Raw genomic sequence first — 26,706 nt, 5'->3', positions numbered from 1 at the left:
TGGCATGCAGACAGCCATAAACCTAAAAATAATGCTGTTGTTAGGAATCATTATCTGTTATTAGCAGTCGTGAGGCTGCAATCAAATTACCACAAAGCGGCCTCTGTTCTTTTCCAAAGTGACAGAAAATGTTAGTTAATCTTAAAGAATAGTTCAATTTCTTGTGCAAGTAGACATAAGACTGTTCACTCAACTCTGATAAATGTTTATCATGCTTTCATGATTAAATATATACAAGGTAAACTTTCACATCCCTTAATATAAGCACACAAGGGTCCAACAGATGGGCCATGTCTAAACAGGATGAAGACTGACAGAGAGCAAGATGGAGGAAGGATATGAAGAGTTCACATTTTTGTTTTATTGCTTTACATTCAACTTTAACTGGTACTGGACCACACAACACAAAGGAACAAACAAAAGACAAACACAGTACTGGAAAATTCTAAGTGTGAAACGTCAATTATATTAAGGTTTATCAGTAAAACTACTGTTTTATGTGGTTTTGATTCTGGGAATAAACTGCATCTGCTCAGGCACAGAATGTAATATTCTTCCTTATTTGATTAGTTTGACAAACAATTATGCCTCTTATTTGATATATATTGTAATTTCTTTCGAACCTATTATTAATCTACAAGTCGTAAAACAATATGAAGGCCAAGGAAGGTTGAGCATGCAATAAAATGTTAAAAATAAATATATATATCTTTTTCTTAAAGCTCTAAGAAACATTGTCCAATTCTAAGCTGGAAAAACAGCAGTGTTTAAGTGGGTTTCTTCATAAGAATCAGAAGCATAACAACCGATTCCTGTTGCTTACATCTAAAATATCTAACTAGAGGTAAATCTATCGAAATATAAAACTCTGTCAGTGAAAAATCATGTGAACAGATCACGTCTGCCTGTCAGTCCCTGAGTACTGGAGTCTTTAAAGGGAAAACATAAGTCACTGCAAATGAAGGACCAAGAAGTCTTCAGCTTTCCTTTTCAACTTCCCTTTATGTTTCGCTTTTTTCTCTTTTTTAATCTTCTGTAAATTATTGGCAAGAATGCTATTATTTTCATTCTCCTGTTCATCTACATCTGAGTACCAAGGTCCCCAGACCCCTCCGTTGTACTGAGGATTGGACCGATAGTCCTTGGGTGGGTAGCGGCATGGCACAGCTGTCTTGTTGTAATGCAAAAGTCTGAGTAGCATCTTTTTCACTATGTGTGGGTAACGCCTCGACAGATCCACACGCTCAAAAGGGTCAGCTGTGATGTTAAACAGCCAAATCGTCTTGCCTCGATCCCAGCGCACACGCTCACTGTGCCAGCGATTGCTCAACATCTGGTTGGAAAAGGTTTGTGGTGGAACCCAGTCGCTGTAGCCTGGAACACCTGTCAGGAGCTTCCAGTCCCCAACACGGAGAGCTGCCTGGATTGCTGTGTTCCAGATTCCATATCCTGCCTTCCAGGAGCCATTCTTAGCTTTGGTGAAGATGGGATCTATGTTATGGAGAATGTCATGACGTGGAGACGGGAGCCCTTCGCTGATCGACTCCCAAACGTCATAGCCATCCAGGTTCTGATTCTCATCAAGCGTACCTTCACCAAGTGTTACCAGGGTAGGGTACCAGTCAGTAATGTGGATTAGGGCTTTACAAGTACCTCTCCTCACAAGTAGGGGGCTGTGCACAAACCCCACTGCCCGTATACCACCCTCCCAGTAAGTTCCCTTACTACCTCTTAGTGGCCAATTACTGCCACCTGCCAGAGGTTGACCCCCATTGTCCGAAGAGTACACCAAGACCATGTTGTCATAGTAGCCATAGCGTTTGAGTGCAAGAGTTAAGTTGCGCATAGCCTCGTCCAAGCAGCTGACCATGGCTGCGTACTTGCGTCGTTGCAGATTTGGGATGGATTTATAGCGTTCCAGATAGCGAGCGGGAACCTGCAGAGGCGAGTGCACTGCCTGGTATGCCAGGTACAGGAAGATAGGTTGTCTGGGGTTGTGTGATGCTAGAATACGTACTGCCTTTTGAGTATACATGTGGGTGGAATAGATGCCTCGGTCTTGCTCCCACGCAGCTTCCTCGCCTTCATGCAGGTCAAAGCCACACATTCCAGGGCTGTCACATTTGTAGTGGCTGTAGTAGTCACCACTCCCTAGAAGGGAGCCGAAAAAGGTGTCAAAGCCACGCTGTGTAGGCATGCAGCTACGCTTGTAGAAACCAAGGTGCCACTTGCCAACCATGTGTGTAGCATATCCTGCATTCTTCAGCTTTTGGGGGAGGGTGATGTTTTCTAGTGGGAGGCAGTTGGGTTGGGTGGGGCGGATTATGGAGTGTTGGAGCCCAGTGTGAATTTGATACCTATGGTAGAAACAAATATAAACAAATTATAATTCAAATCTGAATACAATAAATTAAGAATCATGTATGTTTTAGGATTACGTTGCACAAGTACTGCTTTGCTTTACCAACAAAATAAAATCATCTATGCCAGTCATATCTAGACATCTATACATCACAGGTAGAATCTGAAAACCACAGACATAGCACACATATGATATCACTACAACAGCTGGTATTTTGTAGAATTTAATGGAATTTTGTTTAATTAAGCTCTTTCTTTTGAAGTTCATGTAAACATGTCTTGTTTTGTCTGGAAGGAGTTGCTGTGTTTTTGTAATGCATGGTTTGATTCACACCTCAGTTAGTAAGAAGACAAAACACTAAGATGAATACCACAGACAAAAACTACACACCGCCTTAGTTCTTACATAAATTAATGGCTCTAGTATACATTGAGATTTACAAAGATTTGCTGTACTAAATCACTTGTCTTTTAATAATTTAAAAAAAAAGTTCACAAAAATACTCAGTAAATACACAGGTTTAATACTTGTTTTGTCTGCTAAGTAGGTATTGGTAAATCCATTCTAGATCAAACTGACAGATTTAAGAAAAACTGTCAGTTTGATCTAGAATGGTTCAAAGTTCTGAGCTAGTATTATACCTCAACATATTTGCCATGTTGGGAGGAGCAGGTTTATATTGTAAAGCAGTACTTCTCTATGTAAAGATGCAGGTCTGCTCACAACCAGCTGTAACTCACGTCATATTCAACCAATTGTCACCAAATATACTTTGTTAGACATCCTAGAGTTTGGTACATCGCATGTGATGTTAATGTTAATATATATTTCTGGGAAACGCAGGTGTATGCAGGCTAAAGAACAGCTGGACAGAAAATGTTAAGTTGGTCAAGTAACAATTTCAGCTAAAACTTATGTAATAGACATGGCCTCATAGCTGTCATAACTAGAATCATGATAAATATATCAGACAAACACAAATCCGACTACAACAACCAAAATATTCTTACCTATTTTTACACATTACCTAAAGGACATTTAACTACGAATTTCGTCAAGGTGAATATAACATAAACAGTAGTAAACACCTAGCCAACAGCTCTAACAATGCTGTAACTCTCCCATAAATTCCCTCATAAAACGTAAATACATTTGATAAAATGATCTAATTATGACATTAGAATTAATGATCAGAAATGAATATGTATTGTTTTCTACAGCCTGGTGGGTAGGGTGTTAATCTATCATGCAGTTAAAAAATTATGCAAATACTTAACATGAAGCTGGCAAACAACATCAAAATTACTTCAACAATTTTTTACTGCTTTCCTCTGGAAAACACAGAAAAAAAGATATTGGTGCCTCTTGTCTGCCTTTCTGAATGCCCAGACAACCAGGCTCCCCTCATTATTTTCTCAGTCATTCTCCTTTCCCTTCATCTCTGTCATCTATCCCTCTCTTCATCACCCCTCCTCCTGTCTTTCAGTACCCAACAAACAGGCATCCTCTCATAAAGTAAGGAGTGGAATAAGAGCTCTAGTTGTTCTTGAAGGGTTTGTGGCAACATGCAGGTTGAAGAACAACCTGTAAACATTGGCATAGTTTCACAATGTTCTAGTGTCTCTGCTGGTGCTAAAACACAAACAGTAATTACTACATCCACAAGCATGCATGTTGTAGTGAGATCTGCAGAGTGACTACTAGGGTTGCTGAGGAGGGGGAAAGGGGCTTGAGGTGTTCAGAAAGTATATGTCTGTCAGAGATATGAAACATTCTTATTGCACCATTTAAACTGAATTAAAAGGCATATATTTTATTGTACAGACAATCACCAGTCATTATTAATTAATTCATTCATTCATTCATCTACCTTCAGTTATCCAGGTCAGGGTCATGGTGAACCTGGAGTCTATCCCAGGAACACTAGATGCAAGGTGGGAATATACCCTGGGCACTAAAATAGCACAACACACACATACACATTCAGACCTAGGGGCAATTTAGAGCAGCCAATCCACCTACCAGCATGTTTCTGGGAGGTTGGAAGAAGCTGGAGAACCCGAAAGAAACCCATGCAGACACAGGAAGAACATGCAAAACTCCACAAAGACAGTAACCCGAGCTCAGGATTGATCCAGGGAATGGAGCTGTGAGACAACACTATGCCACCCCACATAAGTCATACTATTAACTACAACCTTTAAAGATACAAGGCACCCATAGATTAATATCTGCCTTCGAGTATAAAAGTACATTTAATTAGATTTTTTTTTAAGTTAACCATTGCCAAAGCACAGGTCATTCCAACCATTTTATTCCATGTTAAGTATTACGTACTACATAGCATATACGAAATAGTGATGGCACCATTGATGGTGTACCAGTTATTTAGTGCAGTATATTGTGAGAGAGAGAAAGAGAGAGAGAGAGAGAGAGAGAGAGAGAAGAATGAAAAGTGCAGTGACAGGGCTAGAGCAATGCTTTATTTACTTCAACACCCTAGTGCCTACAGGTATAGTAAGGTTAAATTTAATGCTTTGAAGACTTTAAAAATTCTACTTAAAATGTTATTTAAGGCCTAGTTTGCAGTATTTGTACACTAAATATAAAATCGCTTCCAACTCTTTGATTCTGTTTGTTCCTGTTAGATTTCCTCATATCTATGTCTCTGTGTGTGTGTTAGCTCAACAGCAGGTAGATAACATTCACCTCAGTTTAACCCCTTAAAGTATTATAGGTATTTCTTTTAGAGCATATTATTCAGTAACTACTATTAATTATTCAGTAGCTGCAGTGAAACTAACAGGAAAGGTATGTAGCTATTAGAGGAGTGAGGAATGTAAGATTGGACAAGCAGATGGGCGCCAGTTTGACACCAGATAAAGAATAGCTTAAAATGCTTACAATCTACAACCAATCAAATTCAAATTCCAAATAATTTAACAAAATGCATGCAACTATTTTTCATTTAATAATGTATTTTTAGAGCCACACATACTATGTATTTGTCAAGACACAAGTAAGGGGTTGCTGTTCTTTTACTGCACAAACATCTCTCTCTCTCTCTCTCTCTCTCTCACAAACACACACACATACACACACACATACAGCTGTGCTGGCTACCATCCCACTGTTCAGTTAATTTATAGAGTCCCTATGCCATGAGCTTTGGAGAGAATGTAAAAATGTTTGGGAGTAGTACATGGTAGAGATGTGCATCTAAACTCTACTATATATATATATATATATTAGGTCCTATATTTTTAATGAGCTAATACAGAACACAAGACATACTGAGCATTAAAAAGGTGCATGTTTGTGACTACGTGTAGACCTATCCACACTCTTAGCTACAAAAAAACACATCCTGGCCACGGATGTGTTTAAACTTGGGCTGCTACAATAGAAATCCTGCCAACACACTTGGCTGGTTTTCTGCTTAGCTCTAAACTATCCATACAATAAGCCCATACAAGATTAGCTTAGACTAAAACAGTGTGAGTAGGGGTGATGATAACACAAGATAGGCAGACTGTCTCCTTGATACTTAGCTTGTACAGGCTAACTCCTTTACATCATAGCTTTACTCCAACATGAATTAAATTCAACAATCTACATAAATACTCCATAATGAAAGGTAAAGATAAATACTCTATAATGAAATGTATAGCTCTTTGCTATTCAACACTTGAAATTGAGCTAAAGTGCATAACATAAAGTGCATCATTAAAGTTATCCTGTGGTCAATTCAACTGACTGGATGTGATTCAGAAAGGCATATCTCTGTCAGAGCATGTTGCATGTCAGAGCAAAAAAAGAAGAACAAGCCATGATTTCAATAGAATTGCCCGTAGTCTTCGGGAACAGGATTGTGTTGAGGCACACATCTGGAGAAAGGAATCGAAAATGTTTACAGCTTTGGAGAGATGGAAGAACGCAGTGGCTTCCTATATTCTCAAGAGTATATACATAATCAGTCCCTGCCCTTCCTGCAATTTTGAAAACATGCTTAAAAAAATGGGGTGTGTCTCAAGCAAGTGTGAGAATGTGAGATTCAGTGTGTAGACAAATGTAGAGTGGCAGTCAAATGAAGAGAGGTAATATCAACATTACTAACACATACCAGCATATTTCATTCATATATGTTCTGAAATAACTGAGATAGAATTTTTTTTTTTTTTTGAGTCATGATTAAATAATTTTTGGCAAAGTGTTGTATAGCTGAAAAGGAGCAGCATCATTCTGTGGGGATGTTTTTCAGCAGCAAGAACTGTCAGGCTTGTCAGAATTGAGGGAAAGAGAAAAACATGCTCAAAAGTACCCAAGAACTTAAAGTGGGGCAAAGGTTTACTGTCTAATAAAACACTGACTCAAGTCACACAGCCAAGATAACATTGGCACAAGTTTGTGAATGTCCTTGAGTGGCCCAGTGTGGACTTGAACATCTCTAATCAATCAATCAATCAATCAATCAATTCATCATTTTTAACCATTTCATCCTGGACAGGGTTGCAGCGGATCTAGAGAATCTCAGGAATACTAGGCATGAGGAGGGAATACACCCTAGATGGGATGCCAGTCCATTGCAGGGCACAATGCACACACACATTCATACGTAGGGGCAATTTTTCTTAGCCAATCCATCTACGATCATGTTTTTGGGAGGAGTGAGGAAACCAGAGGACCCAGAGGAAACCCACTCGAACACGGGGAGAACATAAACCACAGAAACTCCACACAGTCAATAACCCAAGGTCAGGATCAAGCCAGGGAGCCTGGAGCTATGAGACTGCAACAATACTTGCTGTGCCTGTAAACGCATTTTTTAAATACAGTTACAGAATCTGTTTACGCTTTTTCATTAAAGTGAAATGAGCTGAACAACATCGACATAGTTTGGCTTGGAAGACAAAAAGATTCTTATCCACTTAGGTTTCTGATGGTCATCCACAGAGATAGTGTGTGCGATGTAAAACCCATTCCCTTATAATAGTTTGTTTCGTGTACTAGAAACATGAAGTAAACTTTTTAATTGCATTTGTGTTTCAGCTCATGTTTGTTAACAAAAAAAAATCCAATAAAGGTACATTTACCCCTTTGTGAAGCCTTTTTGGCAAACTTTTGGCAATATAAAGCACCTTCATAGCTTCTTTATTTTTATAGCTTTTTCCAATAGTCTCAGATCATTACATTGCTCACTACTTAAGCAAACTGTAAACCATATATATATTTCAATCCTATTCAATTTTATTTGTATAGCACTTTTAACAATGGACATTAAATCAAAATAAATTGTAAATATGTGAATGTATCCCTAATGAGCAAGTCAGAGGCAACAGTGGTAAGGAAAAACTCCCTGAGTCCATATGAGGAAGAAACCTTGAGAGGAAACAGACTCGAAAGGGAACCCGTCCTCATCTGGGTGCTAACAGATAGTGCAATTATAAATAAATCCCTTCTATAACTGTGTACTACATGGACAAATAGTGCAATTGTGCAACCAGTAAATTCATTACAGTTTTCACATGACGTCTGGTTTGTTGAACCTACCCATTGTTGAGCCATATCCACTTGTTGAACCATATACGATGGGAAAGAGTATATATCACATCGCTAAAGGGGCAGGGCAAATATTGGGGTACAAACTATAAATCTTTTAATGGGCATGTGAAAGGAAAGCTAGATAGATAGATAGATAGATAGATAGAGGGAGATAGAGAGAAAGAGAGAGAGGGAGATAGTATTTTATTGATCCCTGAGGGAAACTGTTTTGTTATACCAGCAGGCAATTAAAGACAAAACATATGATATTACAGACACCAAACAGACACCACTAACAATAATAACAATGAGTTAATAAATATAATAAAAACAGAAGGTGTAAAAGATTTCCTCTTCATCTTTGGTAATTAATTAAACACTCACAAGTGTTTATTCATTCAATCCTGTTGCACATTGTAGGATTTTGTAACACCTTGATTAAAGGGATGAAGGTACACATTAGTGGGTGTTTCAGCACAGTGAAAAAGAAAGGTTATATAGTATGAATGAACATATTTTGATGCCTTAAAGAAGCTTGTAAAACTGAACAGGTCACCAGACATATAAACTCCACTGTGTTACGCTCCATTAGCTCTAATTTACAATGTCATAAATCTGCAACAACAGCCCCTATGTCACGGGTGCAACGTTAGGGTCACTGACCAACATAGCTGTAGCAATATAGATTAATCAGATTAAGCTATGGCTTTATGTGTTTTGAAAAGGGGCTGAAAATGTGTCGTTAAAGAGGAAAAATACTGAGCTAAGGTAAAAATGAGTAAATTTTACAGTTAATAGTTTTAATAGTTTATAGAGTTATAACTGTGGTCGAGGGACACCACAGACAAGTGGAAACCGATCCAAGATCTCTTTCAACTGCTAAAAGCTGCTGTCCAAATCCTGTCATGGTCTCCAATCATGGCGTCCCGCCGGCATGCTGACGTAACCGCTGGAGCATACTTCCAACCTATCACACACCCAGTAAAACCAAAAGTCTCTCCTTGTATGCAATCAAAATAATCCACAAGACATATGTCTTTTGACCACCACAGCCACTGGCTCTACAAATCCTTACCCAATCTGTGCTGGAAGCTCTGCCAGCCCTGTGTTCTTCCTCACTACAGTGTTCCTCCTACATCTGGTCTAAATAAACATATTAGACTCCACGCTACAGTTAATTACATACAGACCCTGAATCAACAAAAGCTGCTCTCTCAGGCTTTCCCTCACACTAACGTTCATTCAGTCACACCTTCTTCTAGTTCCTGAGTCTTCTTAACAGATCATTCAATCTGCCTGGTTCCTCCTTTTTTAAACCTCTCTGTTTTTCCACTCCATGAACTACGTGATCTAATGTACTACATGGTTACTACAAAATGAAAACTAAGACATGCAAGCATTTTGCTCTTTTTAAAGGGTTTTACTTATTGAATTAAAGTATTGAAGTGCTAGTGAAACTGAGAAAATTGCAAACACATTGCATCTTAATGTTATCATAAAGTTAATACCATGTAATAAAGCTATTCAGTGGGGTTGAGGTCAGGGCTCTGTGCAGGCCATGCACACACACACACACACACACACACAAACTCTTCACTCTTTTATATGGCAGCATTTCTTTTGTTCTAATTGAATAGCTAGTATTATCTGTCTTAATTTATGGATTTTCTTTGGACTGCATTCTATCAATAAATGAACAAATGACATTTTCACAAAGTTTGTGCATCCAATTGAAATAAATATGATACATTATATGGCCAAAAGTATGTAGACACATGACCATCGCACCCATATGTGCTTGTTGAACATCCCGTTCCAAAACCATATGGATTTAGCCCCTCCTTTGCTGTAGTAACTCCTCTGCTTTCCACTAGATTTTGGAGCATGGTTGTGGGGATTTGTGCCCACTCAGACACAAGAGCATTAGTGAGGTCAGGCACTGAAGTCAGGTGAGGAGGCCTGGCACACAGTCGACGTTTCAGTTCATCCCAAAGCTGTTCAGTGGGGTTGAGGTCAGGGCTCTGTGCAGGCCACTCGAGTTCTTCCACTCCAAACCTGCCAAACCATGTCTTTATGGAGCTCGCTTTGGTGCACAGGGGCAGTGTCATACTAGAACAGGTTTGGACCTCTTAGTTCCAGTGAAGGGACATCTTAAAGCTACAGCATACAACGACATTCTCAACATTTTTTTTTTTTTTTGCTTACAGCTTTGTGGCAAGAGTTGGGGGAATGTCCAAATATGGGTGTGACTACATACAGTGCTTTTGGCCATATAGTGTATTTAAACTTGACAATACAATCTCTATATATAATTACAAGGATATGAACATATTTCTCAACCAACTGGATTTTCATGAATCACATTGAATCAAAATCATATTGGATCATGAGCGAAACCCCCCTGCCAATAAAAAAACAAACTTGTTTTTTTTTCATCACATCCCTAATTAAAATGACGTTGTCTGATATGAGAGGGACAATTTAAACTTTGACTTTACTTATCTGGCATGGGCAGGTTGTCAAGTGTGGATGTGGCTTAAACAGAAATTCTAGGAGGCCACGGCACGTGTGAAGAGGATTCTCTTGCTTTTTTGGCCATTGTACGCAGTCTAGTTCTAATTAATCAACACAATCATGACATAAATTGAAACCTTTTGTCAAAATGTGCATTAATCACCAAGAGGCTGACAAGAATTCACAGTTTATCTGGAAAGGTTTGAACTGACTCTTTTGGCCCATCACTCTAATCTGACTTTATGACAAGCTTCATCAGACAAGGTGAAAGACCCTCTTAGGTATTTCAGCATTTTTTCAACATAAGCCATGTCAGATCTACAAGCACCTTATTATTTAGGTCAAGTAGATGACAAAAATGTTAATCCTTCCATCCACTGACTTCTCTCAATAAGAGGATCTAACTCCTCTGAGATACAGCTCTCCTTTTTCTTTTTAATTCCAGTCATGCTGAGACATTTCGCAACTCTTGATTTAAAGCTTAAAGGAAAAATCCACCATGAATGACTTGCTATTAATTTTTATAATGTGATCTTCAATTGCATCCAAGATTTCTTTTGTAATTAAATTCCGAGTTGACATTTTTTTGGTTTAAACTTCTTTCATGTACTTTCCCTTTGGTTTATGGTTTCCTACATTGCCCACAATGTTGTTTGACTACCTGCTGATACTGTCGCCCTTGATTTAATGTCAACACCACAGTTTATCCACCTAGTCATTCTGCATTGATTTATTATACATATAAGTAAGATGAAGGTTTTGCTCGTTGGTTCACAATGTAAAGATCTCTTCAAATATTCCTGAGCAGAAAGCAAACACACCCAAACAATAGCACCCCTTATTCGAAATATCTTGTACCCTGCGGCCTCATTACTTTCTTTTATCTAAGAGGAGACTTTATTAAAGTCAGAAAGAGCTTTCAACATGGGCACTAGACCCTGCTACTTATTCTGTAGTGCTTAAAGATTGCCAAAGTGGAGCCTCTTTTTCATTACCTTCAAAGCAGGAGCCTGGCAAGTTTCCTGTCCTGTGCAGGGCTTTAAAGAATTCACTCAACCATGCTACTCAACATTAAAGTTTTTTTTATACCACAGTGTTATAAAAACTGAGACAGTGTCTCAAATCTGATGGATCAGAAGGTGTTGATTCATTTTCTAGAACCGCATAACTCTGACAATAGTGCCAGCTGTAATTCAAATGATATGTTTATATTACCATGCTAGCTCTAATGCGTTATAATTCCTATAGTAAGAACTAAATCACAGAGACTTGTATGAAGGCCACTCTACATAACCTAAGCCTACTAATCCATCCACCCATTCTCTGTGCTACTTATCCTACACAGGGTCACGGGGGAGCCTGGAGCCTATCCCAGGGGACTCGAGCACTCGGGCAGAAGGCAGGGACACCCTGTAGGAGGTGCCAACTCATCTTAGGGCACAATCGCACACACACTCACACACTACGGACAATTTGTAAATGCCAGTCAGCCTACAATGCATGTTTTTGGACTGGGGGAGGAAACCAGAGTAAACTCCGAAGCACAGGGAGAACATACAAGCTCTGCGCATACAGGGCGGAGGCAGGATTCGAACCCCCAACCCCAGACAGTGCTAACCACTAAGCCACCGTGCTTGTTGTTATTTAACAAAGAAAAACTGGTGGGGCTGGTGAGGGAACTGCTAATATCTGTTAGAACATAAGTGATAACAGGAACTTAATTGTCTCATGGACACTCCAGAACATTAACTGTAATCATAAACCGTTATGGTGATTGTGTAGAGTTTCTGTGCATGTTCCCATGTCCCCACGATGTAAAATATATCTTATCTTATGTATGTGTGTACTTCCTTTGGGTTTTCTGTTTTCATCCCACCTCCTAAAAACATGCCCACAGGTGGACTGGCAAAGATAGATTGCCCGTAATTGTAAATTTGTGTGCATTTGTGTGTGTGTGTGTGTGTGTGTGTGTGTGTGTGTGTGTGTGTGTGTGCGCGGTAATGGACAGCGTGTGGTCCTGCCTCATCCCGAGTGTTCTCAGATAGTCTCTGGATCCACTGTGTCCCTGGATGAAGTGGTTACTAAAAGTGCATGATTGAGTATAAATGGTTAAAAGTATGATGCCTTATTCATTATTAAATTAAAAAATTGTAACATTTGGCAAATTGCTGTGGCATGAGAAGAATAAAACACTTCAGGCCAAGCTGTTACTGGAAAATAATCGACTTCAAGCCATATCACATCACCCCCTGGTGGATTATTTTCCTATAACAGCACAGCCTGTCAGCCTATCAGCCTGTCATATTATTCCTTGCTTAATAACCTGAAGGCACACAAGCTTGGAAATGTGCTTTGCAGAATGAGTTAATATTTGGTAGATTTCCATTACCATGCAGTATTTTCCTATAAATGTCTACTACAATGTCTGTGCAGTCTCTGATGAGGGAATCTAAGGTGTTAAATGTAACATCAAGGGTTGTGCATGGTGTTTTGCATGATTTATATTGTGGCATGTTGTGTAATGTTTCTTTAATGGCCACAATTGTTTTGTCCACAACTGTTCACCAGTGAGGTCAAAGAAGTGTGTTATCCTGCGTAATGATATCCTGAATGCAGGCATGCAGATGTAATCTGAAATTAGTTGATTATGACAGTATGCATGACAGCATTTCTGTAGATTCTGTGGAAATGAACAACACATGTAGGGTTACCCATGGCTGATGTGTGAGCTATCACTGAAACAGACTGCAGCACTTTGTTACAGCATATACATGCTTTAGTTCAGAATTTATTTCAGAGTTCTTTATTGCAAAATGCGTACACTTTGATTATTTTAATCATTTAGATTTTTATTGGAGACATGAGAGCTTTACTGTAAAAATATACATTCTTATTATACTTATATAGTGCAGAGTTCAGTACAGTAGTTCAGAAATGATGTCTTTGCTGTAACATATATACACTTCAGTGTAGATTTCAGTACTATAGTTCAGAAATGATGTCTGCTATAAAATATACATACTTTAGTGCAGATTTCAGTACTGTAGTGCAGATTTCAGTACTGTAGTGCAGATTTCAGTACTGTAGTTCAGATTTCAGTACTGTAGTTCAGATTTCAGTACTGTAGTTCAGAAATGATGTCTTTGCCGTAAAATATACATGCTTTAGTGTAGATTTCAGTACTATAGTGCAGCAATGAGGACTTTATTGTAAAATGTAAACACTGTAGTGTAGATTTCAGTACTATAGTGCAGAAATAAGGAATTTATTGTAAAATGTACACACTGTGGTATAGATTTCAGTACTATAGTGCAGAAATAAGGAATTTATTGTAAAATGTACACACTGTAGTGTAGATTTCAGTACTATAGTGCAGAAATAACGACTTTATTGTAAAATGTACACACTGTAGTGTAGATTTCAGTACTATAGTGCAGAAATAAGGAATTTATTGTAAAATGTACACACTGTAGTGTAGATTTCAGTACTATAGTGCAGAAATAAGGAATTTATTGTAAAATGTACACACTGTGGTATAGATTTCAGTACTATAGTGCAGAAATAAGGAATTTATTGTAAAATGTACACACTGTAGTGTAGATTTCAGTACTATAGTGCAGAAATAACGACTTTATTGTAAAATGTACACACTGTAGTGTAGATTTCAGTACTATAGTGCAGAAATAAGGAATTTATTGTAAAATGTACACACTGTAGTGTAGATCTGAGCCCTTTAGTGAAGACAGGAGTTCTTCATTTTCAAATATGAGCGCAGAATTGGCATGCTTTATGCAGATTTGTGGGCTCTACTGCACCAGCATGCTGCAGTAAAGTACTGCCAGTAACAGCACTCCTATGTGCTGTGGTTTATTTTATTGTACAGGTGCAGAGGGAAGTGTTCCGGCTCTACAGAGGTACTGTCAGTATGCATACTGCCTAATACAACACGCAGTTAACTCAGGAAGCACAGCAGGTCGTGCTGGAGGAGCTGACAGGACTGTGAGTGGCTGTAATGTGCTCACCTGCCGGTCATGAGCTGACTGCGGGATGGACTGCACAGCGGCTGCACGTAGTAATTCTCCAGTTTCACTCCGTTAGCCGCGAGCCAGTCCAGTGTCGGCGTCTTGATTTCGGACCCGTGATATCCCACGTCCCTGAAGCCCTGGTCGTCCACCATAACGAAAATGATGTGCGGCTGCGAGCTGGGCTTGTCCACTTCATTCGAGCTGGTGCGAAAGTTCTGCGTCCATCTCCCGTATCCGGAGGCGGCCGCGCTGCAGAGGCAGAATCCGGCCAAAACCCCGAGCACCAACATGGCCGCCTCTTCAGCGCCTCGCCGCTCACACCATGCGCCTTCACTGTGGAAGTCCAAGTGGCTCATGAAGGGCTACATACTGCTGCCTCATTCACAGCGCGCTGTCTGTCTGCGCGGCATGGTCGGAGCGCGCGCACACGCGCGCGTGCGTGTATGTGTGCGTGCGTGTGTGTATGTGTGTGTGTGTGTGTGTCTGTATGGTTTCAGCTTGAGGCGGCGCGCGCCAGCGGGTGGAGCAGAAGCGCTTGGCAATTAGGTTTAGCGACTTTAAATGTTTTTTGGTTTTTTTTTTGGAGAAAACATGATGAACACACATAGAAATGCAAGCATTTAAAATTCTTATGATTAAAAAAAATCACATATAATAACAACACTAGTGTCATACCTCCCTGTTACTAATGCTCATCGTGTTTTGTTTTGGTTTTTATACAGTTGGGGTCACTGGGGGAAGTTTATATTCGCCTTGCAGAATCTGCAAAATGTTAAAAAAAAAAAAAAAAAAGAAAGAAAAAAAAGAAAAAAAAGATGGATGATAAAAACTGCATTTTGTTTTTTATTTAGTGCTGCCCTGAATGAGCTATTTCACACAGCAGATGTTTACATATAGTCCACGAGACATAATAATAACTGAATTTACACAAATAAACCAGTCAAACGTTTACACATGCTTGATTCTTAATACTGTGTGTTGCTACCTGGATGATCAAAGACTGTTTTTATGTTTTATGTTTATGTTTCATGAGTTTCTTGTTTGTCCTGAGCAGTTAAACTGCCCTCTGTTCTTCAGTAAGTTGTTATTATTTTGTCTTCTGGGAAACATGTAAATATTTTATGTAGCTTCTGAAGGGCAGTACTAAATGAAAAAAATTAGATCTTTAAACAGAATAATAACAATTTACACCGATCATCCTGTTCAAAAGTTTACACCCCCCGGCTCTTAACATAGTGTGTTGCCTTCTTGAGTATCAGTGAATGTTTGCACCTTTTGTAATAGTTGTGTATGAATCCCTCAGTTGTGCTCAGTGTGAAAAGATGGATCTAAAAATCATATGGCTACTGCTGGAAAGGCGTCAAATATGCAGAAGATGCTGGAAAAGCAAAGAATGTCCAGGACCTGGAGGATTTTTCTGAAGAACAGTAGGCAGTTTAACTCCCCAACTGTATACAGGGAATATCTGCTTTGTTTCTCAGTGAAAAAATGAATGGCCACATAATCACATTGCTGTGTTAGCTTCCCAGCTGCTCTAATACTAGTGTACCTACAAGCCTACAATCAAATAGCTAGACACATTAAGTCTGCACTAATAGAATAAGAGTAACAGACCTGGCAAACCTGTGATTTAAGGTAGAACTGGGTGGCAGCTGTACAATCATTTGATCCTCATTATGGATCTACCTTAAATCACATATTTGCCAGATCTGTTACTCTTATGTAATTTGTTTACTCAAGCAGACTAGGAGGAACAACTGATTGTGCAGCTGCCACCCCCGTGGACCCCCTGATCTGAGATGTTTCCTTACAATCAATGCTTGAGTTCTGTTCAGTATCAGCCGTGAATTATTTAGAAAAACAAGACATTTTTGGATAAAAGACAAAAGTCCTTCATCTGTGTAATCTAAGAGCTCTTGAAGCTGGCTGTGATAAGTCAATATTCCATGCACTAAACTTTGTTGGAAACCGGGGCATACAGTATAAATGGACTAGACTACAAGGGTTCATTTTTAGCATACACATCAGAGTACTTGCTGATGACAAATTATACAGATTATTTTTGGAACCACAGCAACAGCACCACAATTGGTCATAAGAAACATACACAGAATGGCTTGAAGAAGCGAAGCTGGGGCTGATTTCTTTCTAGCTCAGACTGTAAATTCATGCAGCCTGTCAGTGAGTCATGTCAGGTGATTACACCGAGTGAAATGCCCTCTAGATTTGATCTCCATTTGGGCCGATATTAAAACAGCAGTGATTGAGAAGCCGTATGCGAAACACAGTCTTGGGTGTAATGAATGTGAACATGGTGGATTATTTACTTTATCATCCTTTTCCTCCAAAATGCCTTGTAAAGTAGACTGCACACACATAGACTACACACACACACTGTCCGAACAAAGTACAAGGTACACAAAAGGACAGACAACAGAACATAAGTTTAGTGTTGTTTTGGTTTAAAAGAAAGGGTTAAACCTTTTGTGTTTACCATGTTTGGTGTTCAGAGGAAACACAGCATGAAACCAGCATTACTGACTTGAAGCACAAAAAAATAAATAAATAAGAAAACATTAATGTGGTTGTCCGTCTGCGTACCATTCATATTATGTCTTCAGGACCTCATAATTGCAGCATTGCTCAGCCCGAATAGTTGAGAGCTATTGATAAATTTTAGCCCTCCAATCTATCCTCATGATCAGTCGTCATGATGTCAGCGAGGATTGGGAGTGGGTGGTTGGAGTTTTTTTTTTTTTTTTTTTGGGGGGGGGTGTCTACGGGGGTTGGTGGTTGAAGGATGATAGAGTGAACAAAGAGGGCATCACTTAATATGATCTAAGAAAAATTCAACTGGAAATCATATTCTACATAGTCCTGCCACTTTGTCTCTGTCTTGCATTTTCTGCGTGACTCACATCTAGGAATCAGCTAGTGCTGCCAAATGAATGTGAGAACACCGGACACATTTGCTTACTTATACCTTTCTCATGAAAACTCGAGAAGAAACGGAGGCTTGGCATTTACCATATAAGCAGCTGAAACCCGTTCAAATTGGGATTAAGGTGTATAATGTACTCCTGGACTGATAGATCAGGCTACAGGTGATTAGTAACTAAAAGCTCTTACATTAAGCTTGAGTTTTTCCTTAACTCTAACCACATAGATCTGATAACTCTAAAAGAACAATCAATTCATTGTGAATTTTTAGAATAGTTTCTAGGTAGCATGCAATTTTAAAAACCATTTATGTATAAAATAAAGTGCTTTGCTATAAATTTATGCACAAGCACTCCAAGCACACAAAAAAAACCTTGATTTTTTTCTCTGTTTACAGCGCACCAGTATGTTTTGTAATGTTACATGGATTCAGTTGTATCATTTTCCATATTGGATTTTTCCATATCCATGCTAAAACAATAAAATCTTTCCCTTGTCTGTATGCCTCCTCTGTACCACCTACAACATTATGTGCTTAATGTGTATTCCATTCAAACACATCCTCTTCATTTTGAGGATTGCTGGCCATAGCGAAGACTTTTCATATCCGTTATCTTTGCAATGTGCAGTTACAGCGAAAGAGCAAACATGGGCCACAGTGAACCTCAGGCATAGTTTTGTTTCTATAAGCAGTAATATAACACATTTCAGGCATCCTCCCTCTATTGCCTGACTCACTCGGTACTGTACTGGTTGCCAGATGGCCTCTCAGCACATTCATGCAGGCTATCCTGCTGTTCTCTCATGCTCAAGACCAGAATTTCCCTTTTCCGTTGATCTGATTTCACCATCCCCTGCAGATTTTTGACCTTAAGGCAAAACAGAACAATGATCAAATTTTACCAGCATTCTGCAACCCATTATCTGGTGAGTCACTTCATGAGCATTACCAGCCGTTACTGCAGCTGTAAGGAGCGGTAACACTTGACTTGAAGGTCATATATCAGCTGTATGGAATCAGTGGTAAAGTCTTGTGAAATTTTCCAACTTTATATGAGATTTAATTTTTATGGGACTAGGAGTATGATGATAAACTCCTATGATAATATAAGACAATATGACATATTTACGCAATTAGCTTCAGATATAGTGTGTCCATTAAAATTTCCTACAGGATTTTTTTTAAAACATCTTGTAAAGTATCCCTGCACGCAAAAGACATGATTTAGAAATGGTTATTTGATCTTGGATGGCTGATTCTCACTATATGGTTTGGTACATGGGTCAGAATTTGCAAATTTCACATTTTCTAATTTAAAACTGATTCAAATTCCCTAAAAGAACTCATTTGATGAACGTTAATATGAGTGTAGATTGTGATCACAATGATAATGTAACTGGAAAGTTACAAATGTATAGACCCTGCATGCTAATGACAATAAACTCAAGACAATAACTACAGCTGCTAAATGGATATGTTAATTTTTCCCTGATTTCGGTGAGCAGATGGCTCCTCTTTTTGTAAGAGTGTAATGCCCTATAACTAATAGCATGGAGTAACCAGTGTAGTAGGGGGAAGGCATGGGGTTGGATTGGCAGAAGGAAAAGGGAGGGGGTTTAATTTTCATATTCATAGTACTTTGTGTGTGTGTTTAGGAGGTTAAAGATAAAGAGATGTTCATCAGCCATTTTAGACATTTCTTAGCCTTTAAAAAGATATTAAAGAATTTATTTCTCAACAAGGTTCAGGGGTACTTTTAAGAACAAACATATCAGGGGTAAATCTAGGAAAACGTGAGTGAAAGCAGAAGTGGAAACCAAGGTCTTGCCGGCCATCTCAGAGCCATGAGTCCTGAGACTATGCTGACTTCTGTGCAACATGGGAGCAATCAACAGTAGAGGAGGAAAAGCATATAATGTGTGGTGAGGCCAGATATGGGCCAGAAAATCTTGTCCCAGCAGGCTGTTTAGCTCTGCCAGGGAGAACCACAACCAGTACAACATGCAAGCTTGGCACTGGGCTTCTCTCGCTAAGACAATGATGTGTTTCCGTCTATGCCATTTAGGGATAAAGTGTAGGCTGATAACCCACTTCTGACATGAGTCGGCTTAACACTGCAGAGCATGTGGACGTACAAAATGTGTTTACGGAAGCTGCTGTATAATATAATATACTGTAGTTATGTTTTATCTCTAATAGTGGTACTAACCACCATGTTGAAAGAGTAAGGTGTAATTGTCATTAATAATGCCTTTCAACCAAGCACACCATGTGTCAATATAGACATCAGTGTCTAATAATAACTTAATAACCTCTGAAAACCACATCCAGTAACTCCTGAAAACCACATCCAGCTACAACTAATGCAACCACCACTGTAACAATCTAGATGTCCAACATGTCTGGGCAGGATGAACTCTCTTCTTAGCGGCTTAAAGAAAAGGTTTTGTTTGCATGTTTTTAGCTCTGTAAGGTATGTGGCTTTTCATGCCTGGCCTTTAGAATGAGTGAATGAGCAGGACACATAAAAGTCTGTCACACCTGCCAGTTACAAGGAATGCGACTCTGGAATGTGAGTGTGTATATTCTTCCAAAAAAAAGGATTCATGCAGAGGTAATTGAATTCATATTCATGTCTGAGCTCAGCTGTAAAGTCATGAGGTACAGTGCTGCATTTGGACATTAAATGGCGTTAAACATAGCCAGACTCTTGATTTCCTTCCAAATGTATTATATCGACTGAAAGGCAAGTTGTAACAAGGCAGCATACAGAACAAAACAGAATGTGTGTATTTGACACATTCTTTGAATATTTATCTTAGTTAGCAAATGGGAAACACACAAGGAAACATATAGGTACATTTTATTGTTTGAAGGACATTCTTGCATCCTGTTAGCAGTGGATTCACTAAGTACTGTTACTGACAGTATGTTCAACTGCTTTTTAATCACTATAAAATGATTTGTGTCACTGTGGTCTTTGTGCTCACTGACAGAAATCCACTTAACTCATCAGCTGAAGTTCCAGCAAAGCATCTCAAGTGGCCTGATCCATCATTATTGGACAGCTATGACAGTATATGCGTAGGCTTCTGAACCAGAAAGCTGAAAGCTGAAATCTGGCTCCATCTGCTTCTACTCCAAATTGATAAACTATTTTTGTCCCCTGAGGACTATTTTCCCTGGTGTAATATGCGATCAATTAGTGATTGTGTCTTTTTTTTCCACTGTGGTTTTTGCAGCCACGTGCACAGCTGCTTGAGAGCCGCTCTTGTGCCTGTGCACTGCGACTGCTTAATGTGTTATCCAGGTGGCTCGAATGGCTTGAATCAACAACAGCATGTTTTGCTAGCATGCCCCCTGAATTAACAGGACCCCTTGCTTTACCGTTCATATACGATAACTGAGAGCACTGCACGTGTATTTATGTGCACCAAGTAAATTTATTGACATAGAGGTTTTTTTTTTTTTTTAGATGTGTCTGGTCATTTTTAGCATACTTGTACAGGAAGGGGTAGAGGAGAACAACCACTATACCCAACTGACCATAAACTAATAATCTCAAGTGACTGTGCTGGACCTGAACCTAGGATTCTGAGTAGGTCAGACTTTGGCATCTGTTCGCCTCTTAACCCTGTCAATCTACCTGAAAAATGGACCTGTGCCATATTCTAAGTGGGTTGGCTAACACAGTGAAAGAGAAGAAACTGAAAATAAAGTAACTGACAACTGACAATTCTGACAAGCTGCTTAGAGGTCAAGATGGAGATAAAAGGGGAGTCAAGTAAGAATACCAAAGTGATGGTCATTAATCACTCATTTTATTACACTTGAATCTCCCTGTTTCTTTCTCTCCCTTCTCCAGTCAGCATCTTTGTTATAGCCGTGAGCATAAACTCATTTTGGAAGACCAAAGAACTGAAGCAGATTGCATTAAAATCATATTGTAAGTACACTTTATGGCCAAAAGTTTGTGGACACCTGCCCATAACACTCATATGTTTTTTTGAACATCTCATTCCAGATTTATTCCCCACTTTGCTGTTACAATAACCTCTACTCTTCTGGGAAGGCTTTCCAATAGATTTTTGGAACTTTAATATGGAGATTTGCCCATTCAGCCACAAGACCATTAGTGAGGTCAGGCTCTGATGTTGGGTGAGGAGGTCTAAGGGTGGAGTCAGCATTCTAGTTCATCCAAATGGTGTTCAGTGGGGTTGAGGTCAGGGCTCTGTGTAGACCACTCAAGTTCTACCACACCAACTTTGGCAAACCATGTCTTTATGGACCTCTTTTTTGTGCGAAGGGGCATTGTCATGCTGGAGCAGGTTTGGGCCTCTTAGTTCCAGTGAAGAGATATCTTACTACTACAGCATACAAAGACATCCTACACACACACACACACACACACACATATATATATATATATATATATATATATATATATACACACATATATTGTATATATTGTATATATATATATATTGTGTGCTTCCAACTTTGTGGAAACTGTTTGGGTGTGATTGTCAGGTGTCCACAAACTTTTGGCCATATAGTTTATATGTATATTTTATAAGAATATGTTAATTAAATGTTTATATTTGTATAAGTGTAATGTTTCGCTCTAGCTGTCCTGAACCTCAATGTCTGCCAAAACATAAAATTAATCCTAATATATTGCCAGCTCTCATGGCCATTCTGAAAAGCTTCCTATGCCAAGGTTTATGTCAAGGCACAAAAGTTCCCTTTTCCATTTTTCATCATTTATTTTGGTATGTCACTTTTTTGTATGAGGAGCTGAAGTTCCTATAAAAGCCAAGTTCTAAGTCAAAAGGTTTTTCCACTCAGGCATAGCAATAGGTGCAGTCAAGAGCATGATTACTACATAAAGAAACTATGTCACATGCTGCCATTCACACACACACACACAGTATATAAATCTAGTATTCAGTGTATTCTGAAGCTTAGTGTTTCTGCATGATGTCCAGATGACTAATTTAAAAGCACAAAGCTTCTCTGCCAGATGGGAGCACTCACAGGTCAATGTGACATATGGCTCTAGTCAGGTTCAGGAAAGCTCTTAAACCTTGCTCCTCCATATCAGGGTTTCTTGCCTTTTACCTACCTTTGTGTTTGTCATAATACATTAACCAACAACTCAGTTGACCTGCTCTAGGCCAGAGAGTTTTTATAGGTTAATTCCCTCTCTCTGTGATGGCCAGCAGTGGCTCATGACAATGTTGGGGCATAATGACATAGCCATAAAATTAAGTTGAGAGACTACCATATTTATCTTATATCATTGGCTACTATGTAAAGAATTTTTAGTGTAATCCTGATAATAGGCAGTTGAGAGTTGACAACATTCAGTTATGGAGTTCAGTTATATTCAGTTAACTTAATTTTATACATCCTTGGGTGGTAGTGTGCAAAAGGAACAAGTTAGTTGTTGGGAATTGGCAAATGACCAAACGGAAAGTGGATTTGGCATGGATTTGCTGTCAATGGAGGAAAAAATAGGATAAGGATTGACCCACCAATCACCGCCATTAGCAGATTAGTTATTGTGAGTTTTCTCCATTGCCCATTTTATTTAGAAAGAAAGAAAGAAAGAAAGAAAATATGCAACATAGATGACCATGCATCCCATCAGATACTGTTTTTCACCCCAGTGGCATTTACACTCCTCTACAGGCATTTGGATGTTAAAGCTGTGTAATATACTATGTGTATTACACAGCTTTAACAAAAACAGTGGCTGAATTTTGGCAGACAGCTAAAAATGGTAAACAATATTTTTGACCAAAATTGTTTTTTTCCCTCATATAACATGCTTTGACACCTCAACCTTCAGAAAACACAAATATAATGAATAAAAAAATTACTTTATAGCCTCGCCTGTGGTCTCTGCATGCAGAGATCAAATTAGGAAAGCCTAAATAAGGAGCCAATTTAACAAATGTTGCCATAAAAACAATGAAGTTTTAGTTGCTGAATATTTCTGAGGTGGTCCATGTGGCATGTCCTTTTATCTCTGTGGAGGCATCTAAAGCTCTGTTAGAGTGCCCATTGGGCTCTTGGTCACCTCCCTGACCAAAACCCTTCTAGCCTTGTTACTGAGTTTGGCAGGATGGCCAGCTGTAGCAGAGTCTCGGTGGTTCAAAAGTTCTTACATTTCACAATGATGGAGTTTACTGTGCTCCTGGGAGCATTCAAAGCTTTAGAAATGGATTTATACCCTTACCCAGATCTATGTCGTGACACAATTAGATGGCGGATGTATGCGGAAAATTCCTTTGATTTCAGGGCTTTGTTTTTGGTCTGACATGCATGCACTGGGAATTGTATGTCCTTATTAATTACTGGATTAATTGCCAAAAAAGTCCATTTAACACATTTTAAATGAAATCTATAACACAATAAAGTGTGTAAAAACTGAAGAAGTCTGAATACTTTCCACTTAATTTTTTTTAAGCAGAGCAGAATGCACTGAAGGCCTAGATCTAAAATGCCTGGGGTCTGCTACTGAATTCTACTAGATGTCCATCTGGGATTATAGTCAGCACATGCTCCTGTGGTCAGTAGTACTTGGAGACCCAGCAAAGCCCTGAGGGAGGAATCTATTTCCCCCTCCTCACTTTTTTTTCTGCTTTCAGCTACACAGGAACCCTGTTGTTTTTCCTGAGCTGGTGAGCCAATGTGATTGTAGGTGCACATGCAAAGACAGAAAGGCGAAAAGAAGGATACTTACTGCAGTACAGGTTTCTGTGTGCAGCATGTGCTGTATATCTTGTATTTGTGATTTTAAAAAAGGACTGTGCAGTAAGAAGCTCCCAGCCTCTTTTCCCAAATTAACTCTCTGTTGATTTTACCTGCTAAGCCTGTACACACAAACCCCGACTATTTGCCATGTATATGCTATTTATATTGCTGACTAGTGCCTTTTGGGGTATGGCGAGTGGAGGTACACTGAGTAAGCTCAGTAATCAGCAATGCTTGGCTATACACCTCTGACATCAGATGAATGAATGCCATTTTAGCTGCACACTAGTTCTCTTTCACTATACATAGAGTCAATGAAAAGATTGCTTCTACCTCACTGATCGTTGCCTGCTGGATTATAGACTCTGTCAAAGACTTGTTAAAAAACAGTCAGATGCTACATCATTACAAAATACTGTTATTGACTATATTGGAGCTCATTAACCTTCTTTTAGCTTATAGTTCATATAAGTGATATAATTTACTATTGATCAGAAGTGTGGAAATTTAACATGGCTCTTGATTTTATTTTATTAAAAAAACAAACAAAAAACATCTAGGAACCATTAAATCATTTCCCAGCTATTTATTGATTCATTCAAAACAAAAGAATCATTCAAAAAAAGTAAGCTTTCTTACAGCTGTTGCTTAAAAATCTAGTTAATTTGTACTTGGCTCTGGTTTGTGCAGAACAAAAGTGATCCAGCTTTAAAATATCAGAACAGCGTATTAATAAATGACAGAACAGCACATATGGTGGAGAAGAGGAAAATTCTCCTTAACACCCCTCAGTTTGTACCCCTAGAGCATAACAGATGTGTTTGTAAAAACCATTAGCATTTTATGACACCGTCACTTAGTCCCTTCCAGGAATAATATAAACCTACACAGAATGGAAACATATGGAAACAACATACTGGGGCCAAGGTAGTGTGTCAATTTAACTCTGATAAACTCGCAAAATTCATCATTTTGCCAATTAGATAGGAGACTCAGTATGTTCATGATTCATTACAATGCTGAATTAGGAGGTTTTATAATATAATGTGATTCTCTGGTAATGGCTATGTAGTGGATAAAAAGATCCTGACTGTAAACACAACTCTAACCAATGAAAGGGAATTACTGTAAAACAAAAGACTTTCTAGAAACTTGTTGTAAGACCTGTAATTTCTACAAAGTTTATAGCCCTATTATGGCTAGTCAGAGGACCTATAGACCTCAGGGAAATTCTACACAAGCTATAAAGATGGTTACAGAGACTGCAGCCAGATGCTCTGTTCCCTGACTTTTATGAAAGTGCAGCTGTGACAAGCAGGAAAATGATCAATGACAAAAAGCAGCCAGATGATGTGTAGCGTTTCGTCTGCAGATGAATAGGATCATGTTTCAGTAGGGGTTATGATGTTTACCATGAGTAAACATCCGGCTGTAAATGTGATGCAACGGATACCAAGTGCTAAACTCTAGTTGAGTTTAAATATAATTGAAGTTCCAAAGATTACTGAGCATATACAGTACGAATTAAGGAGTATCATATAATAGCCTGATGCACACCTACACCAGCTGGTGACAGGACAGTAGAGGTAACACAAAGGAAATTAATTGTCATGTGTAATATGTATTCACGATTAATTGTGTATAGAAAATGGTGGGCAGGAACATCTGATAACTCTATTGCATTGCTCATGTTTATGCTTACGATAAATACTAAAGTAAATAAACTCATCAGTCTTTTTTCACCATGGAAAGATATATAAGATATAAAGCACCAGGAGGTCTGGCAAATTTCAGCAACTCTTTCAGATTCTCAAATCTTTCAGCAACTATAAATAACTAAATAGAAAAAGTCCTACGAATTCATTCATCTTGATCTTCATTCATCTTCAGTAACTGGAGCCTATCCTTGGAACATTGGGTGGGAATTTTAAATGATACACACACTCAATTCTCAATTTTATTTATATTGTGAACTCATATGCCCAAATACTAACATTTCAAACCCGAAATATGTTTTCGTTTGCAGAAATTTTAATTCATTCATCTTCAGTAAACGCCTTGATCCAGAGCCTATCCTGGGAACCCTGGGCATGAGGAGGGAATACCCCCTGTCCATCACAGGGCAGCATGCACATACACATTCACACCTTTCACACCTAGGGCCAAGTTAGCCTAACATGTGAAATATCTCTGAGACCTACTTCCTTCCCAAATCCAGGAAATGAAGTCATTTTGTTTGTGGAAATTCACTATGGATGACAGTGCACACTGGAAAAGTTTATCTAGCCATTGTACATAGCTATCACACGTGCAATGCGTCTGAAATAAAATAAATGTTTTATATTTGTATGTATACACACACAATGATATTATTTGACAATATATTCTTTTAATTGTATAATGGACTATTTATTTTTGGAGTGTGATATCATTTCCATATATAAATGACTAGTTATCACTCTCCAAAAAGCTCTAAATGACCGTGTAAACAAGAAAAATTCTATGACATTCTTGCACAAATGATGCTTAATTTCCACTTCTAGTTGCAATTCCACCCCAGC

At 38.8% G+C, this 26,706-nt stretch overlaps 1 protein-coding gene across 1 annotated transcript; it reads right to left on the bottom strand.

The window, feature by feature from the left end:
• Positions 1-341: 341 nt before the first annotated feature.
• arsj (arylsulfatase family, member J) lies at positions 342-14,924 on the bottom strand. Its single transcript, XM_026936124.3, has 2 exons — positions 14,440-14,924; positions 342-2,357 (listed from the first exon to the last, which is right to left on the bottom strand). The coding sequence occupies exons 1-2, from the start codon at positions 14,796-14,798 to the stop codon at positions 950-952; spliced, it is 1,767 nt and encodes a 588-aa protein (XP_026791925.2). The 5' UTR covers positions 14,799-14,924; the 3' UTR covers positions 342-949.
• Positions 14,925-26,706: the final 11,782 nt, after the last annotated feature.

The sequence above is a fragment of the Pangasianodon hypophthalmus genome, chromosome 4 (genome assembly GCF_027358585.1).
Source record: "Pangasianodon hypophthalmus isolate fPanHyp1 chromosome 4, fPanHyp1.pri, whole genome shotgun sequence".
Classification (NCBI taxonomy): Eukaryota; Metazoa; Chordata; class Actinopteri; order Siluriformes; family Pangasiidae; genus Pangasianodon; species Pangasianodon hypophthalmus.
The sequence above is the reverse complement of the archived record's forward strand: the minus strand, read 5'-3'. Positions and strand labels throughout refer to the sequence as shown.